We start from the raw sequence: 17,311 nt of genomic DNA on the forward strand, positions 1-17,311 counted from the left end.
GTTTGTGTACCTTGCTCTCTAAGGCAACCCAAAGTATAGAAGGATCACTTCAAAAACATGCTCCTGGTTTGAACTTACACTTTCGAGGAATATGGGAAGGGGAAGAGATTGGGGAACATTGGAGCAAAAGGAACTGCTATATATTGTTGTCAGGAGGAGTATTTAGCGATGTTAAGGGGACAGGAGGTGAGGTTGTTGTGGTGTAATGGCATGGATGAGGCCAATATACAGAAAGAGGAAGTATCTCTTTAGGCAGTGAGGCTTCAGTAAATTTGTTCTCCCCATCTCAAGGAAGTGGCATTCAAGTTTTCATGTGGTCACTTTGTGCTTATTTATTTATTAAAGGTGTAGTTATATACCCAAATACAGATACCTTTGTGCTATTTGTCCTAACTCCCTTTAATGGAGAGCGATATGCTCTTCTAAAGCATTTTTCAGTATGTTCTAAAGTAGATAAAAGATGAGACAAATCCAGACTGGCTTCCAGTCGCAGATCATTTTAATTTTGTTTTTAAGTGGGCTGTTTGCTGTGTTATGTTGACAGTATGTTTACTTAAAGTGGGAAACAGATGAGCTGCACATAGAAAACTTAGTCCTCTGTGGTTATGTGTAAAACTAGACATCCGGAATTTAGTTCAGATGGATCACTCATTGAGAAAGTCAGTTTAAGAAACTGCTTTCTAGCCTATGCTGGCTTATAATGGTGTTAAGAGCTTCAGGAGCTCAAAATATTTACCTTTTTTTCCCCTTTTTAAACAGGCACTACTTTGCACTGACCACTAATTCTGGTGAGCAGTTCTCTATGTTTTGCACGCTTGCTGCTTGGCTGATCACTAAAGCGGGACATCCCTTCGAACAGCCACAAGAATATGATCAACCCAATGCAGTGGTATCAAATATACTCTCAGAATTGCGATCATTTGTAAGTGTTGAATATACTGTTTTCCCAAGTGTATTTCAAGCACGTGCAAAATCTTCAGAAATAACAGTAATGACACACTTCCTCTCCTGTCTAATTGTGTTCCCAAGAACTGGACACACTTTTCCTATGTATAAGTTTGTACTAGGTTAATTAGTTTATTGGAAGTTTATACAGTCTGTATCTACTTGCTAATTTTTTGACACCACCAATACAGTCCTACAATATTATATATGATTCCAGTTAGTTTTTTCCAAATCTGTAAAATGGGTTAAATGAGGCTTTCTTCTTGTAGTGTCATATAAGTTGCTCATTTATAGTAGTATAATTTTCAAAGATTTTATCTGGAAAGTTTACACAGTGCTTGTGATCCTGCTCCTGCCACAGTCAATGGTATATAATTTATTGTGAAGGAAATGGTTTAGAGTTCTGTTCTTATTTTTTTCATTTTTTTGTTAAGGAGTAAAAGGTTGCAGAAACTTCTAGGAACTAATGGGACTTCTTTTCAGTATTTAAAAAAACCCCAAAGGTCAGGAGAGTATATTGACTTCAGGAAAGTATGGAAGATTATATTGTGATGCAGCTGTGAATGATGTTAAGAACACTGTTCCTAAAGGAGTTAAACCATAACAAACTAAGATGTTTATTCTGCAGGAGGACAGTGATAAATAAAAATAAAATATTTTATAAATAAAATCTGAAACAGTCAAGGCAATGTTGAAAAGCCGGGGGTTAAGTCTCAATAACTGAGTTTCTCCATAGCTCTTCTTACCTTGCCAGCATGTCACTGGTGTGCTTGACTATCTAACTCCCTTGCGGATTCTGATTCTTCTGCACCCTATGAGTATCTTTTTACCTGGTGCTTTAAGATTTCTACACTGCATCTGTTTCTTGGGTTGTTCTGTTTTCCCCTCTGTTGCCTGACTGAAGCTGCATAGCGGAAGAACGTGAATTAACATTAGTAAAATCTTCATACACAATAGACACTTTGGTTTTAGTGAAAAAATCTTGTTATCTGCCTGGAAGGAAACCCAAATTGATGGATAGCCATTAGTAAACAGCATATCTCTTTCTTTTAGGGAAGGCCTGTGGATTTTCCTCCCTCAAAATTAAAGGCAGGTTACGGAGAGCAAGTGTGCTATGTTCTTGATTGTTTAGCTGAAGAAGCCTTGAAGTACAGTGGCTTTCGCTGGAAAAGGTATAGTGTGCTTTTAAGCATCCTCCCTTATGCATTGTTTTCCAGCAATGAAAAGTAAGTTGTAATTGTAAAGACAAAACATGGTAATGGCTAAAAATGTTTTACTTGATGTTTCATGAGATGCAAAATTCAACTAGGCTTGAAGCAGTGGGACCAATTAATTCCTAATGCAATTTCACACAATGTAGTCTGTTACCAGCAAGGATAAGTTTGGGCCATTAATAGACTTAGCTAATCAGTAAAGATTTGACTGATGACCTTTTTTTGGTCATTTCCTCATGCATAACTGCTTGTTAATCTGACAGTTGGGTTGAAACGTTTAATGTCCTTTTAGGTCAAGAGCTAAATTCTTGACCCCTTCAGTTGAAGGTTTGCACAGTATGTGATTGTGTCACAAGCAGGCTACAGTAACTTTGAGTATTTAATCTGAAAGGAATCTTAGAAGACATTAGGTGACGGATAATTTCAAGTATATGAAAATTCTTTAAAAAGTGTTGTTTATTTCATTCCTTCCCTCTGATGGGTTTTGAAATTGGTATAGCGAAGTAATTTCTACCTTGGAAATATTTTACTCTTTCTTCTGTTTAGTACGCACATTCTACTGTAGGCTGAAAATAAGGCTGTGGTGACTTGCACTTCGATTTTAAGAGGTTAGATCAAAAGAGGAAACAAATCAGAATTTACTCCCAGATGTCTTTGTAGTATGAATGTACTGTACTACTTGGCATAATAACTAACCCTTACTTTTAAGATAATCCAAGATAAACAAAGACTTTTCAGTCTGAGTGTTAATTTTTATTAGTGAGACACTAATCACTGCCTAGCCATATTCCACATTATCTGTACTTCTCATGAAATGTTTTGTTTTCTTAGGAGCAATTTACAGAAGTATTTCTAATTTACTGTGTTTAAAAGCTCTGCTGTTTTTTGACCTAATTTCAGGCCAGCATATCCAACAGAAGAGCTAGAAGAAGAAGAAATAACAGAAGATGATGCAGAATTAATGCTTAATAAACTGGAAGAGGATCTTGCGGTAGGTTTACCTGACTAGTTTTGATTTTATCAGTATTGGTCAACTATGAGGAAATTTTTACTCGCTGCTTATTTTGTTTGGTTTTGTTCGAGAAGTCTTTTCCATCAGCTGTTCAACCTCCCTTTTTTCCTGCATCTCCATTCCTGCATTGTCAGCTTCTCTGTAGAGTTTTTGTTTCCTTTCAGATAAGGTTTTTAAGTCTTCAAGACAGAGCATATCTTCTTTTGTGCATTTATAGTTCATATAAAGTGAAGTGGAATCTAACCGTACATTAAAATTACATAGATTCAGAATTGTTTATTTTCTAGTGCTACAGCTGTGGATGTTAAATGAAACTTCAATCCCTGTTTACAGAACTGGCTAATATTTGGTGAAAAAACACCAACAAAAACCTAAATAAAGGTTACAGGTTTGTTTCTGTAGACAAAGGTCATGGCAGCTCATTGTTATGTGTTCCATGAATGGAATGGTAGTATCCCATGATCCATTCCGACTGCAGAATAGGTCTTTCTGTGTTGAAATACCTTTTACCAACGAGATGGCAATGTTTGAGGATCAGCTGTTTTATTTATTCCTGCTTTTTAACTATAATTATTACGGTGAAGTTTTCATGTCTGTGAAACAGCCTATGAAATACACCTGTAAGTTCAAATATGCTCTTAGTACTTACTGATGGATGGATGTTGAACAGAAGTTGTTTCTTGCTGATTGGCTTTCTCAGAAGATTATGAGAGTTGGAGTCTCACTGTTAACTGGCAGCATAATGTGATCACAAGACATTGGCATTTTCATGGGCCTCTCTCAGTCTTCTCCAAGTGAGTCTTTTTAGTGCTGACTTAAACGTTCAGGAGAAGAAGGTTAGCTGAAGATAAGTAAAGTGAGAAATACAAAAAGAAGTTAGTTTCACATGCAGTTTCTCCAAAAGATGATGATTCTGTAAAACAAACATAGATCAAAACTGAAATATTGAACGCTGTGAGCCTGGAGGTGCTCACTTGCTGTGGCAGTAAATTACTTGAGGGGAAAACAATTTTCTGGAGTGCTAATACTCAGCAGTACTGGATAGAAAATGCCACAACTTTCCCATTTTTGTGTTCACATTTTTCAAGTGCTTGGGAAAAAATTAAAGGTCATAAAAATTGGAAATAGAGTGCCAGTAATGTTACTTTATGGTTCTGATTATAGTCCCAATTTATATGCCACAGTGGTCCACAAGAATTGAAAAGTTTTATTCTATTCTTCATTTTTGCACGATTTTCCTGTTACTGTTATTTTTCTCATTTTTATTATCCAAGAAAAATTGCAAACTTCTATTCTGAAATTTCCTACACATGCAAATATTGCGATGGGGATGTCTGGCTGCAGGAAGAGTCATGAATAACAAGAGACGTTCTGTACTGCATGTTTGACCAGCCTCAGAAATATAAGCTGTTGGATAAAAATTTTAAATATGAAAACAGTCAGCTGTCTGCTCTTCAGTGTATCTGTTTAAGGTCTAAGCTGTTTAAATGGGGAAGTGGGAACAAAACACTTCGAAGTTAACTAAAGCACAGATGAAACCCTTCAAAGAAACTCGGTGTTTACTCCCAGATAGTATCTTAGCCCATGATTTTCACAACTAACATGTTCTATTAGCTCTTCTGTGTTTGTGTATTGTAAAAAACATTGAGCTAGGTTTATACCAAGTGCTTAATCACTTTTTAGAGCCCCTAATGGTTCTACAGGGATTAATTATGTGCATTGTGGCTGCCGATATATTGATATTTCCTGGATGTATTATCTGTATCCATAACTGAATTTATCAGTATTTCCAGTAGGTAAATGCTTGAGGTGCATTGATTTTTCTTTGGTTTTGATTCTTCTGAATGGAATTGATGAGGCTGACAGAGACAAGCCTAGTTCTGTGAATTTTGGGCAACTGGATAGCCTGTATTAGGTAGCAAGGCTGTGTGTGGAAGGAACTCTGCACAGTTTTGTTTCTCAGTTCTGATACCTAGTCTTCATGTTGTTTTTGTAGTGTTGTTACATGTTCTTCTAAGTGCTGCACAAACATACATTGTCCGTTTAGCAAAAGATAGTCCCAATCTATTCACTATTCATTTCTTGCAAGTATTCAGGGGATTAGAGGCCAAACACAACAAGAGTAAAACAAAGTGGTCCCTGTTAGTTAAAAACTAGGTAAGTCAGAGGAATAAGATTCCAGGTTTTCACTAGCTGAGTCCTGAAGTGTTCTACACTAAGATCTGTGTTATTGCAGCTTTCATGATTTGTTTGGAAAGGAGGTAGATAACGAAATTTGACTTTGGTGGAAGGGTTGGGTAACAAAAGAGCTACGGAAGGACAAGGTGTATAAGGGTGAAACGTATGGGTGATAGAATGGCAGGTGAAGTTAAGCATAGATGAATGGGTAATGCACAGAAAAAGCATCTTTGACTTATGCAGTGATGGGCTTTGAGCTGATCATGGTCACTGAGAAATGCAATTTTGAGATTATATTAGAGAATTCTATAAAACCATCAGCCCATTGTGTAGTGTCATGGGCAAGAAAAATTGATTGCCTCAATTTGAATTTTCTCATTCTGCACTCTTGAAATGTGGCATCATTCTGCAACTTCAAATGTGTCGTGCAAACAACATCTTGAAAACTATGTTCAGGTCTAGTTGTGGTTTGTTTTTTGTTTTGGTTTTATTTTTAATGCAAAGCTTTAGGAAACAAGAAATTACAGTTACCATACAACTAAACTGATATTGGCCCATTTGATGTAAGAGGGCTTAGGTTTTGGTTTTATTTCTGGTTGGTTGGTTTAGTTTTTAAATACTGCGGCACCCTGAGGGAAATGTGCAGTAGCTTTCATCTTTCAGCTTGTCTCAGATATTGTGTCTCCTTATGGGATTTTAAGTAAGTAGAAGCTTCATGATCATAAACTTTCCATGTCTTCTTTTGCTCAGAAATAGGGAATTTAACACTACTTGTCCTATGCTCCTGCAGAATAAAACTGTAGAGAAAGATTGTGCAATAGTTACTGACATCTTACTTTGTAACTCTCCTTAAGGAAGAAGAGTCAGACAATGAAGAAAACTTTATTGACCTGAATGTTCTAAAGGCACAAACCTACAGATCAGTAAGTTGTAACCCACCAGACCTCTCTTGAGAGATTTTTACCTCTGTAGCACCAATTTATTTCTGTTGGATTTAAGTCTGAAAATCCCTGCATGGTCTAAACTTTAAAAAACATTCCAACTGAAATGAATCAGCTTATTTTAAAAGAAAAGTGTGCAGCCAGTTTCTAAACTGATACCACTGCAAGGGTGCTGGAAACACTGGCAAGAAATTTTTGCAGAGACTTTTAGGGAAATGCGGTCTTAGTTTCTTGAATATAATTTTTCCCTGCTATTTGTGAAATGTATTATAATTTCTTATTATATACTTTTCATTCTTTTCAATTTTAAATGTGATGAGAAGATATGTTTAATTCCAAATCTTTATGAATTCAAAGAAAGCCACTAAAGAAATCTGTTACATTTGTAGTTTAGATCATTCTGGATAGAAATATTTTTCTGAATCTGAACACTGTAAGCCATTGTAGTATGATTTCTAGCAGGTCTCACTGTGCCTGACAATGATATTTTGTACATAAACGTGATCCCTACACAGGACATGAATGACTCTGCAAAGCAAGAAGAGATTTTACAGTCCACAACAGATGCAGCAGAGTGGAATCTGGAAGTGGAACATGTGCTTCCACAGCTGAAAGTTACAGTCAGGACTGACAATAAGGTATACGGGAATGGATCTCTCTGTGTGTGTGGTCATTAAAGTGTGATTTCTGTCAATGTTGTTTACTTTCCATTTACAATTATTTTATTTTGTCATACTAAGAATTGTGCCTAATGGGCTCTCCAGTGCTATCTTGTCTGAACCTTTGAACTTTGACTCTAGAAGCAATAATTTTCAGTAGGTTTGTGTTCCATTATTCTATAAGGGTATTTTTTTCTGCTGCTTATGGGGCACCTGATTTCTGTTTGTTTATTTCCATATATTTATTCAGTGGAAACCTCTTAAATTTTTAAACACTTCCAATATATTCACACTTCCGAAAAATTACACCCTCAATTTAACAGCTATTAAAACATCTTCCTGGAAGAAAGATGATGAACTTCTTATAGAATCAAAGAATCTTAGAATGGTTTAGTCTGGAAAGGACCTTAAAGATCATCTTGTTCCAAACCCTCTGCCATGGGCAGAGACATCTTCCACTAGACCTGGTTGCTCAAAGCCCCATCCAACCTAGCCTTGAACACTTCCAGGGAGGGGACATGCACAGCTTCTCTGTTCCACAACCTTTTCCAGTGTCTCACCGCCTCCGCAGTGAAAAATTTATTCCTAGTATCTAATCTAAATCTAACCTCTTTCAGTTTAAAACCATCACCCCTCATTCTATCACTACACCCCCTGACAAAGAGTCCCTCCCCATCTTTCCTGTAGGTCCCCTTTAAGTACTGGAAGGCTGCAATAAGGTCTCTCCAGAGCCTTCTCTTCTGCAGACTGAACAACCCCAACTCTCTCAGCCTGTCCTCATAGGCGAAGAGCTCTTATGATCATCTCCGTGATCATCTTCATGGTCCTATTCAAGCAGGTCTGTGTCTTTCTTATGCTGGGTGACCCAGAACTGAACGCAGTACTGCAGGCGGGGTGTCTTGAGAGTGGAGGAGAGAGGGAGGATCACCTCCCTTGACCTGCTGGCCACACTTCTCTTGATGCAGCCCATGATGTGATTGGCTTTCTGACTTTCTGATCTTTCAACTGTTCCATTTGTCAACCACATGAAAGGTTGATTGTATGGAATGAAGTAGACATCTATCTCTGGCAAGTCCAAACCTAGGACCTATTCCTAGCATTACCTTAAACATGCTTTCTAGGAGCTGTTATAGCACACTGATTGGTGCAGTATAGAAATTGCTCGCTTGCAGTTACCCAGCTAGTTGGAATGCTATAGCAGTCTGTGGCAGTGATACAGAATTCACTGAAAGATGTCTTGCCAAAATCTTGCCAAAATTAGGCTAAGCTTTCAGCTGTCTGCTAAATTGCTTGCCTGTCTTACACTATACTGCATTCTTCTATGTGAAGAATTGCCTGGTTGGAGTCATCTTCCTGTGATCCTCAGCAGGCCCATCTGTTACAGAGAACATGATGCTTGATTCTCACAGTAAGAAATTAAAACTTAATAAAGATACATATGGAAAATTAAAGCCACTGTAGTGACTGAGGTTTACTAGCTTCCAGGTTAACGCACCATCTCTTAGCTTTAAGAAATATGTCAAAATAAACATGAAAAGAGGATTATTCTTTTTCTACCTTCTGTGCTTTCATACTTTCAGAAATAATCAGAGAGATATGTTTGCCCTTGTTTCATTCTACAAGAAAAGCTTCATATTCTCTTTCCCAAGCTATGCATATAAATGTAGTACCAGGAGGTTTAGTGGTTTAATCAATGGCATTAGAAACTAGAACTTTTTTGTAAAGTTTGGGGGGGTGGGTGTTGGTGTTTGTTGTTTTAATTTAAACTCCAAAGTTTGGCAAATTGTGAACAATTGTCACAAGACCAACAAAGATTTCAGTCTGCTGCAAACTTAAAACCCAGCATAAGCACATTTTCTCTACTAGCCTATGTTTTTTTCTGGAATAGTGGACAGCAGCGCAACTGTAGACAGTGGGTGAACCTCATGGGCTGAACAGCTGTTGGCTATGCTCTTCTGAGATAGTGAGACGGAATCACCAGTTCCTTGGTAGTTATGTGCTTGTCCTAGGCAGGGGGATAGCCTCATTTCATACCCGTGGAACTGACTGTGATTTTAGGATGGCACATGTTTACTGTGCAGCTGTTTTAAGCCAGGATTTCTTCTGTACCTGTACATTATAAGTGGCTGTATCCTCCAGGAGCTCCGGGATCGGGAATTCCTCTTGTTCAGGTGCTGCAGCACAGCCCTGTGTGCCTGGGGACCTGTGGGTCCCCATCTCAGACTGATGCTGCATCTTTCCTGTTTGCAGGTTCAATCAGTAGCAAAGTTAAGCACACATCACCAGACACACAAAGGACCCTGACATGGCCAGCTACACAAACTGCCATAAACAAGGCCCTGTCTTCAACAGCACTTGTAGAACCCCCTTAAAATATAAGCATAGACAGGCAGGCACCCCCCCCCACACACACACACACACTCCTCCTTTTCAGTTAATTAAGATTGAATTTCATTAGTGAAAGCACACACACCCTGCTCTCTAGATTCACAAGCTCATGCCCATTCACGGTCCTTCTGTCTGTCTGATCCCCCTGCCTGGATCCTAGGCCCTCATAACATTTTTCACTGCTCTTCTACTTGCTGGCTAGTCCAGTTGATGCTTGCCAGCAAAGAGATGCACTCTTTGAACATGTGAGAACACTCACATGTTCATCTTAAGGACAATCTACATTTGTAGGTCACCCAGAATACCAGCACATACTCTCTGCCTGCCTCATACTCAGGCCTGGATCTAGGACGTACTACTTAGAAGCTAGTTCAGTTTTAAGTCTGCTATTGAATTTTACAAGGGCACAGCAGATTTAGGGAAGATGCAAACACTTGCCTGTCCCCACCCCAGCAGCTGGCACCAGCAACATGGGCTTGTGACCCACAGTCTTCACTCCAGCTGCTGGCACTGAGCCCTTCACATGTTTTCCTCACACCGGTCGTTCCTGGTAGCTGGATTTTGGTATACGTGCTGGTCCTGCCTTGGTGGCTGAGACCCTCACCTGCTTCTGTGGCACTGAGATCCCCACTGTCTCTGGTTGCAGACACCATAGGCCTGGAACACCTGCAGCCCTGGTCTGATACCAGCCCTGGTCTGATATGGGCCCATACTGCCTTTCACCAGCAGCTGGCAATTAGTTCTGGCAGCACTCATACCTGCACGGGATAGAGCATGAGGTAACACAGAAAGGCAATTTTAAAATAATTTAATAGTAAGATAGGACAGACTGCAGTGATGAGTCACAAGGCTCAGAGAGACAAGCAGACTAACTGCCAACTGATTACACATGACCAGCCCTCACACCTTTCTCTGTTCTCCACTTTGTTCCTCCCCAGTCCTCTTCCTCTGCATGTTGCTTCATCAGTTTGCATAGTTGCCCCAACCTTTCTCCCAAATACACAGCACCCCCAGGTTTGCATTCTTGCCAGCTGCAAAAGCCAGGGTCACCTTCTTCGAAGTGATGCTTTCAGTTTCTTGATAGCTCATCAGTTAGTGTGACTTTGTTTCTTGTCTCCCTTAGCATTTGTCTGATAGATCTGTGTCTCCAAAGGTTTTGTTTTTTCCCCTCCTTCTTTTCCCTATCATCCCATTTTGACAAGGTCCTCAATCAGATAATTGTACTGATAAAAACATTCTCACGCTCCACATGCCCTTATGCTTTAGTGTAACTGGCCAGGTTTGTTTCTTGTTACTGCCTCCATTATTGTTTATCAGTTGAGTTTGTGCCTCTTGAAGTTGCGCTTAGCATCCTTTTTGATAAGGTCCTCGATCAGGTCATCTTACTAAAGCAAACACTGTCACCTTCCACAGATCTTTACAGTACTTATCTTACAAGAAAGTTTCCTAAGGTTTGATTTCAAGTGATAAAGATACATTAACAACAATTTTTTTTTTTCACTTAGACCAGTGGAGTGCCAAAAGCATAAAAATCTTCGAAATACTTTTTAGCATGTTCAGAAACACAATACTGGAATAGCAGTAGTTCTGCAGTGCTGCTACTCTGCTTCATCTTGAACTCACGCTCTGTCTGCAGCTGTGCTTTGAGTCTGGGAGATGTAGAAAGTTAGCACTGATAAGGAAAATTTTGCGATAAAGCTTGGGAACTGGAACTGATTTCTAAACCAGCACCTTTTCTTATTCCCTATCCCTGAGTCCATGTATCTTTCCTATGACCTAGAAACTGCAAATAATTTTCCCGTCCTAATTTTGTCCTACTATCAAAAACAAGTTTATTTTTTTCTGCCTCTCTCTTTTCTTTCCATTCTTCTCCTGATAATAGGATGGGCTAAGTAGAAAGGGAAGATCTGATAGCCTGGAATTGGTAGGTGTTGGGTGTTTGAAGTACTCATTTTGTCTATGAATGAGCTGAGCTAGTGCAGCTATAATCAGCATTTAAAGTATTTGTGCCCAGAGTGGTTTCTAGCAGAAAGAGTTCCATGAAGATCAAACAGACTCGACAAAGCATAGCTACCATGGTATCATTCAGGATGTCAGTGTTTGTTTATAGATCTGAGTGTCATATGTGACATTTAAGAGATTTATAAATCATGTCACGTTAAGCATTGCCTCTGGAAATGAACATGGCAGTGGCAGAATGATAGATGGCAATAATATGAAAGAGAACTGCCCCACCTTGTATACCAACCTTCGTTTAGTAATCAGAGAAAGATAAAAGTTGTACTTACCTATGTTTGACTTTCTGGCATCTTTTTAGGATTGGAGGATTCGTGTAGATCAAATGCATCAACATAAGGATGGAATTGAATCTTCTTTGAAAGAAACTAGGGTATGTCTTGCGTGTGAGAATATTTCACTGATCTGTCAGCAGCACATTTCTCTTTTATTCAATATGCATTAAGAATTTAATTGATCTTTTTTCTTTCATTTTATTTGTACTAATGCTGTAAAACTAAAAAGGGAAACATACAGTAGTGATTAGGGACAGTGGGACTGGCAAAATACCTTGTGAGGATTAAGAGGGATATTAGGGTTCATTAACATATGTGTTACCATGAGTACATCCTGACTTCAGAGGGCAAAATAGAGTAATGCAATAATACAATCTGAAAATAACTGATGATAAAAATCCCCAAAGTACTGTCAAATACTGTTGTAAGAGTAACTTACTGACATTGACTTTTTTAATGAATTGAGGGGAGGAGAGGGATGAAAGCAGTAAAGTTTAAAATGTTAAAAGTGTTTTGGAGGTGGGCAAACCAGAACACATTAGGAACAATTTTGTGTTGGCTAAACACAGCATTTCTGTACTATTTTTCTCTCACACTTGTAGACTTCCATATCCCTTCTTAATTACAGCACCATTTTAATACTGTTTGTGTACTATCTGTATACTGCCAACCCACAGAATATGATTTTCTAGGGTTACCTTGACAAGCTCCATAATGAAATCAGCAAAACATTGGAAAAGATCAATAGCAGGGAAAAGTACATGAACAATCAGCTGGAGCACTTGGTTCAAGAGTACCGTTCAGCACAAGCCTTGCTGAGTGAGGTAAGGCACCGATCTTCTGTTGTTGCCTTCTCTAGTATTTGCTTGCTGTGCAGTGAGTGGTGAAGGCAAAGAAGACTCAGAGGAGTGAACTCTGCTGTTGGATATAAAGAGGGGAAATGTTGGTTGGCTCTCAAATTAAGTAGTTTTTTAAGCTAAACTTGCAATTTTTATTCAGCTATTCTAAGGGGAAAATAAATGGTTTTTTTCCTGAATATCATATAAATCTGTCGCCAATCTTGAACAGCTAGTAAATTGCTAGTTCTGCTTTCCCTATGCAGTTCACACATCTGTGATGAGTAGAAAAACTAGTCTTCAGTCCAGCACTAATCTTTCACTCATGCTAATGTCCACAAACCACTCCGGTTACTTCTATGCTTCCTTTAGTTTTTATGCCAATAGAGTGGTGTTTGAGAAGCTTTTTGATCCCCTAGTTAGGACCCTGTATAAGCTGTCATGTGGCTAGCCTTCCTATTTTGTGGGTATGACATTAAAACAGGACCAACAGAATTTAACCTCTGTGCTTTCTGTTTACCTTATTATTGAATTTTAAAAATAATCAAGATAGTAATTTACTGTAGATGACAAAATATTCTGGTTTTCAGGATTCAGTTCTGTCTGCATTCTGAAAAGTTTTCTTTATTTCCTCATGTAAATTATTAGAAAACGTACTTCTGATTGCATATGCATTAGGACTAGCTATTACAATTTTAAAACTGCTTTAAATTTTTGAATGGTAGTCATTACAGGGGCTGATGTTTCAAGCCTGTCCTCATATGTATAGCACTGTAAACGTCATTGGGACTTTGTGAGAGAGTTTCTGCAATTGGGACGTGTGAGAGCAAGCTTTGGTGTTCTTTCTGAGCTGCCTGCGTACACCTCTCAGCTTTGTCATTACAGCAAAAAACATGTTTCTTTCCAGGCTAAAGAGAAATACCAGGAGGGAAGTGGAGGACTAACTGAAAGGATTAAAGTGCTTTCTGAGGTAGAACACATCTTTGCATATTTTCCTTTGCTTATTTTAAAACAATCTTCAGAGAGTTGGCATTTAGTGTTTGCTTTCTGATTTGTTCTCTAGTTGAAGATTAATCTGCTTTTTTAGTAGAGGCGATCTAGTCCAGTCCCTAAATTTTAAACTCAGGTTGCCATTTATTTTTGTGAATTTGGGAAAACTATTGTGAGCTCTTCATTTCCCCAGTTTGTAAAAGAGGGTAAATATTCTGTATTTTATAAACTGTGTCCTAGAATTATTGAGGATTAATCAAGTGATGTCCATAAACTCTTCAGAAGAAGAAAAGCTTAACTCTTACTTTTAGTTAAAATTAATAATTTGAAATTTTCACCTTCCAAGCATGTAAAAGCAATATTTGACTAAATAGTACCTCTTCCATACCAGTCATATTATCTTAATACATAAAATTGTGTTTCTATTGTTTGGGGTTTTTTTCTTTAAATCAGACAAATTTAAGAATTTTAAAATCCCCAGACTCCTAACTGCCTTAATATGCCATAAAACACTCAATATATAATTTAGAATTACTGCCTGATTTCCAAATATTTCTACCCTTTGTCCAATTTGGAAATTATTTTTTAAAGGCTGTTGTTTGTGTTTGAAAAACCCACTTTATTTATTAGACGATAAAGTGTCTGGAATAGTCACATAAAATAGATCACTCCATAAGAACATACTGAAAATTGTAAAACAAGTTTGAGATGGGATGGGATAGGAATGGAATGGAATGGAATGGAATGGACTAGAATAGAATAGAATAGAATAGAATAGAATAGAATAGAATAGAATAGAATAGAATAGAATAGAATAGAATAGAATAGAATAGAATAGAATAGAATAGAATAGAATAGAATAGAATAGAATAGAATAGAATAGAATAATGGTTCAGTTGGAAGGTGCCTACAATGATCATCTAGTCCAGCTGCAGTAGGTAATAACAGCAGTTTAATGAGTTTCCTAGCAAAGATTTCCGAGTGTATGGATTCTGCAGAATTAGAACGTCTTTCTATTTCACTCCCAAGAAAGTAAGTTTGAAAAAGAGAGTACTTTACAGTAACTTTAGATTTATCATATATTTGTGCTTTGGAAATTATTGGCTGATTAGTAATGATGAATATGCTCCTAGTGGGCAGCCTTCAAACTGTGTAGATGCAGTGGTTCATATTTGAGGTAAACTGGACACATTGGATATTACTACTGATTTGCTTTCAAGCAAGCAATCAAATCTCAGCCTACCTGGCGATACCAGTACCACTGTAGGTAGTGCTGAACTGCACTTTTATTCTTCATACATGCATTTTACATACCCATGCCAGCAGGCTTGACTGCTGCACCATATTTTGCTGCCATGCTGCTTCTCAGGTTTCCAGTGTTACTTGCTGAAGTCCTGACTCTTCCAGAAGGGCAGCTAACATGGTCATTTGGTGAATCTTGGTTCCTGTCTTCCACCCAGTATCATTCTTCATCAGTATCAACACTAACACTCTTGTTTTTATTGTTTTGGGATGTGCAGATTTTCAGTAACACCATGCTGTTTGGCCAACTTGTGACTCTTTTTGCTGCAATTTTTACATTAATTTATTTAAAGTTAAATTAATTTTTTCTTAATGTTTGAAATAAATTGTTTCTCTGTATGCAACAACTAAGACACATTAGTTAATTTTTTTAACTACTTTTTTGTTTTCTTTTTTTAACTTGACATTCATCTGGTTTAATTAAGAAAATATTATCTATTTTAAGATTACAGAAGTATTAGAGAGAGTAAAGCAGGAAACAGAAGAGAAAGGAAGCAGTATGACCGATGGCGGTAAGTATGTTTTTGCCTCAAACCGAACACCCATTTTCTCAGTGACGGGTATGTGACTTGTCCTTTATTAAAAACAAAACCAGAATGAGCAACTAGGCTAAAATTTAGTATTAAAATTTTAAAAGATGTCTAAGAAAATCAGGAATTTTGAACCTCTTTGAAAAGGTAAATTAAATCTATATAAGGTAGAGACTCCAGGATTTCCCCCTTTGTTAACTTATTTGTAAAAATCTGGAGAAAAAAAATTGTCTCTGCTTTGAACAGTTATCAACTCACTGGAAGAAATTCACACATTACAGGTTCAAGCCCTTTTACTCTGAAAAAGTTACTGGCAGTAGCTCTTAGATTCCCTGACTGAGGCTGCGGTCAGTCAGAAAATTCATTTTGGTGTTGTGATGTTTGGACTTTTTAAATATTTGAAGCTACATACCTATTTGAATTAGTTTGTCTCAGACTCGGAATTTGGTGGGTTTTTTCCTGACAAACACATTCTGTTGCAAATGTATAAGGAGTATGAATACAGAAATAAATTGATGCAAGTTATCGTAGGGCTAAATATGCAAGATGCACCCATATTTAACTGTATCCCTCACAGCTAATTTACTTAAGTAGTTCTAAGTGTTATTGTTTAAGGAGATTTTGTGCAGCCTTTTTTCACTGTGAAGGAGCTACTCACCTGCCTCACAACACCTTTTCTGTATTACTGTATTATTATTCTGTATTATTCTGTATTCTGTATTACCTTAGCATGGCTAAGGGTCAGGATAAAATCTAGAGCCCAGCCCAGTATTACAAAGCGCAATATGATGCAGCAGCAGTATCCATAGGGTGATGTTAGTGGGCACTGAGGGATTAGAAACCAAGTATGGAGCACAGAATGTTTTAATAGCTTGTCACAGGTAAGATGACATCCTCCTGAAGGTGCCTTCTGTTCACTACCAAACACCAAGTCAAGATTCAGGATGCGGCTTTCAGCTGAGCAAAACACATCATTGACAAACCTATCTTAATGTTGATGCACATCTTTATGCAGATCTTAGATGTGAAGAAGACAGCAAAATTATCATCACCTATTTCTATCTTTAAAGCGTCTTGCATATTAAAGATGATGTATCAGTACAATCAAGTCTTTAGAGTAGAACTCCCTTCTGTTCATTCAACTCTTCAATTTTAAGGAGTGAATTCTAGAAAATAATGCTTTTGTGTTAAGTAGCTGACACAGAGTTGCACTGTTTATCTTTTTTTTAACAGCTCCTCTAGTGAAGATTAAACAGGCCTTAACAAAACTGAAGCAAGAAACCATTCAGATGGACATACAAATCGGTGTAATGGAACACACATTACTCCAGTCAAAGCTGAAAGAGAAATCCAATATGACTAGAGATATGCATGCAACAATGATTCCAAAAGCCACAATAGGTGCCTATTAAAATTGTTTGGTCCTGACTTGGTTTGCCCAAAATACCATTTTCTACTATTTGCTTTTTTGTTAGTTCAGAACTTTTCTTTTTGTTGGGGGAGGGGGGGCTTCTTTTTTGTTGTTTTTTTTTTTTTAACAAGATGTTTGTCGTGCACTTTTAAGAAGTAACATGCACATTTTGGACTCAACGTGGAGCCATGTTTAGTTTTGTACTGTAAAGATTTACTGCAGATCCCTTCCAAATATCCTAATAAATTGTTATTACCAAACATGTCTCTAATTTACTGGAGAACGGTATGTAGCATGAAAGTCTATAAAATGATACTGACAGCCTGTAATCTTGATATTCTACAGTGCTGAAATAAAATTACTTGCAAAGGATATTAAAGGAATTCAAAATGCCTATTATAGCCATTTACATACATTTAGTATAAAATATTTAACTGATCATATATTGAAATAATTTTCAGTGACCTTTTCTAAAAGGCTGGGTCAGAATTTATATCAGCTGCAAGTAGAAGTAAATTGTTGCTTTGCATCGAAGTTTATGAATTAAGCAACAAACTAATGTTTCAGCAATACTGGCACACTACCTAGGCTCTAGCGCAGCCCTACACATATTT

The 17,311-nt window shown here is 37.6% G+C and overlaps 1 protein-coding gene across 1 annotated transcript; it reads left to right on the forward strand.

The window, feature by feature from the left end:
* The first annotated feature begins 700 nt into the window (after window positions 1-700).
* On the forward strand, window positions 701-16,952 carry IFT57 (intraflagellar transport 57). The gene is made up of 10 exons (XM_010138471.1): window positions 701-922; window positions 1,999-2,117; window positions 3,060-3,150; window positions 6,204-6,272; window positions 6,806-6,928; window positions 11,655-11,726; window positions 12,321-12,452; window positions 13,372-13,434; window positions 15,202-15,268; window positions 16,520-16,952. The coding sequence occupies exons 1-10, from the start codon at window positions 701-703 to the stop codon at window positions 16,696-16,698; spliced, it is 1,137 nt and encodes a 378-aa protein (XP_010136773.1). The 3' UTR covers window positions 16,699-16,952.
* The last annotated feature ends 359 nt before the right edge of the window (window positions 16,953-17,311 follow it).

Source organism: Buceros rhinoceros, unplaced genomic scaffold (genome assembly GCF_000710305.1).
Source record: "Buceros rhinoceros silvestris isolate BGI_N320 unplaced genomic scaffold, ASM71030v1 scaffold27070, whole genome shotgun sequence".
In the NCBI taxonomy this organism is placed as follows: Eukaryota; Metazoa; Chordata; class Aves; order Bucerotiformes; family Bucerotidae; genus Buceros; species Buceros rhinoceros.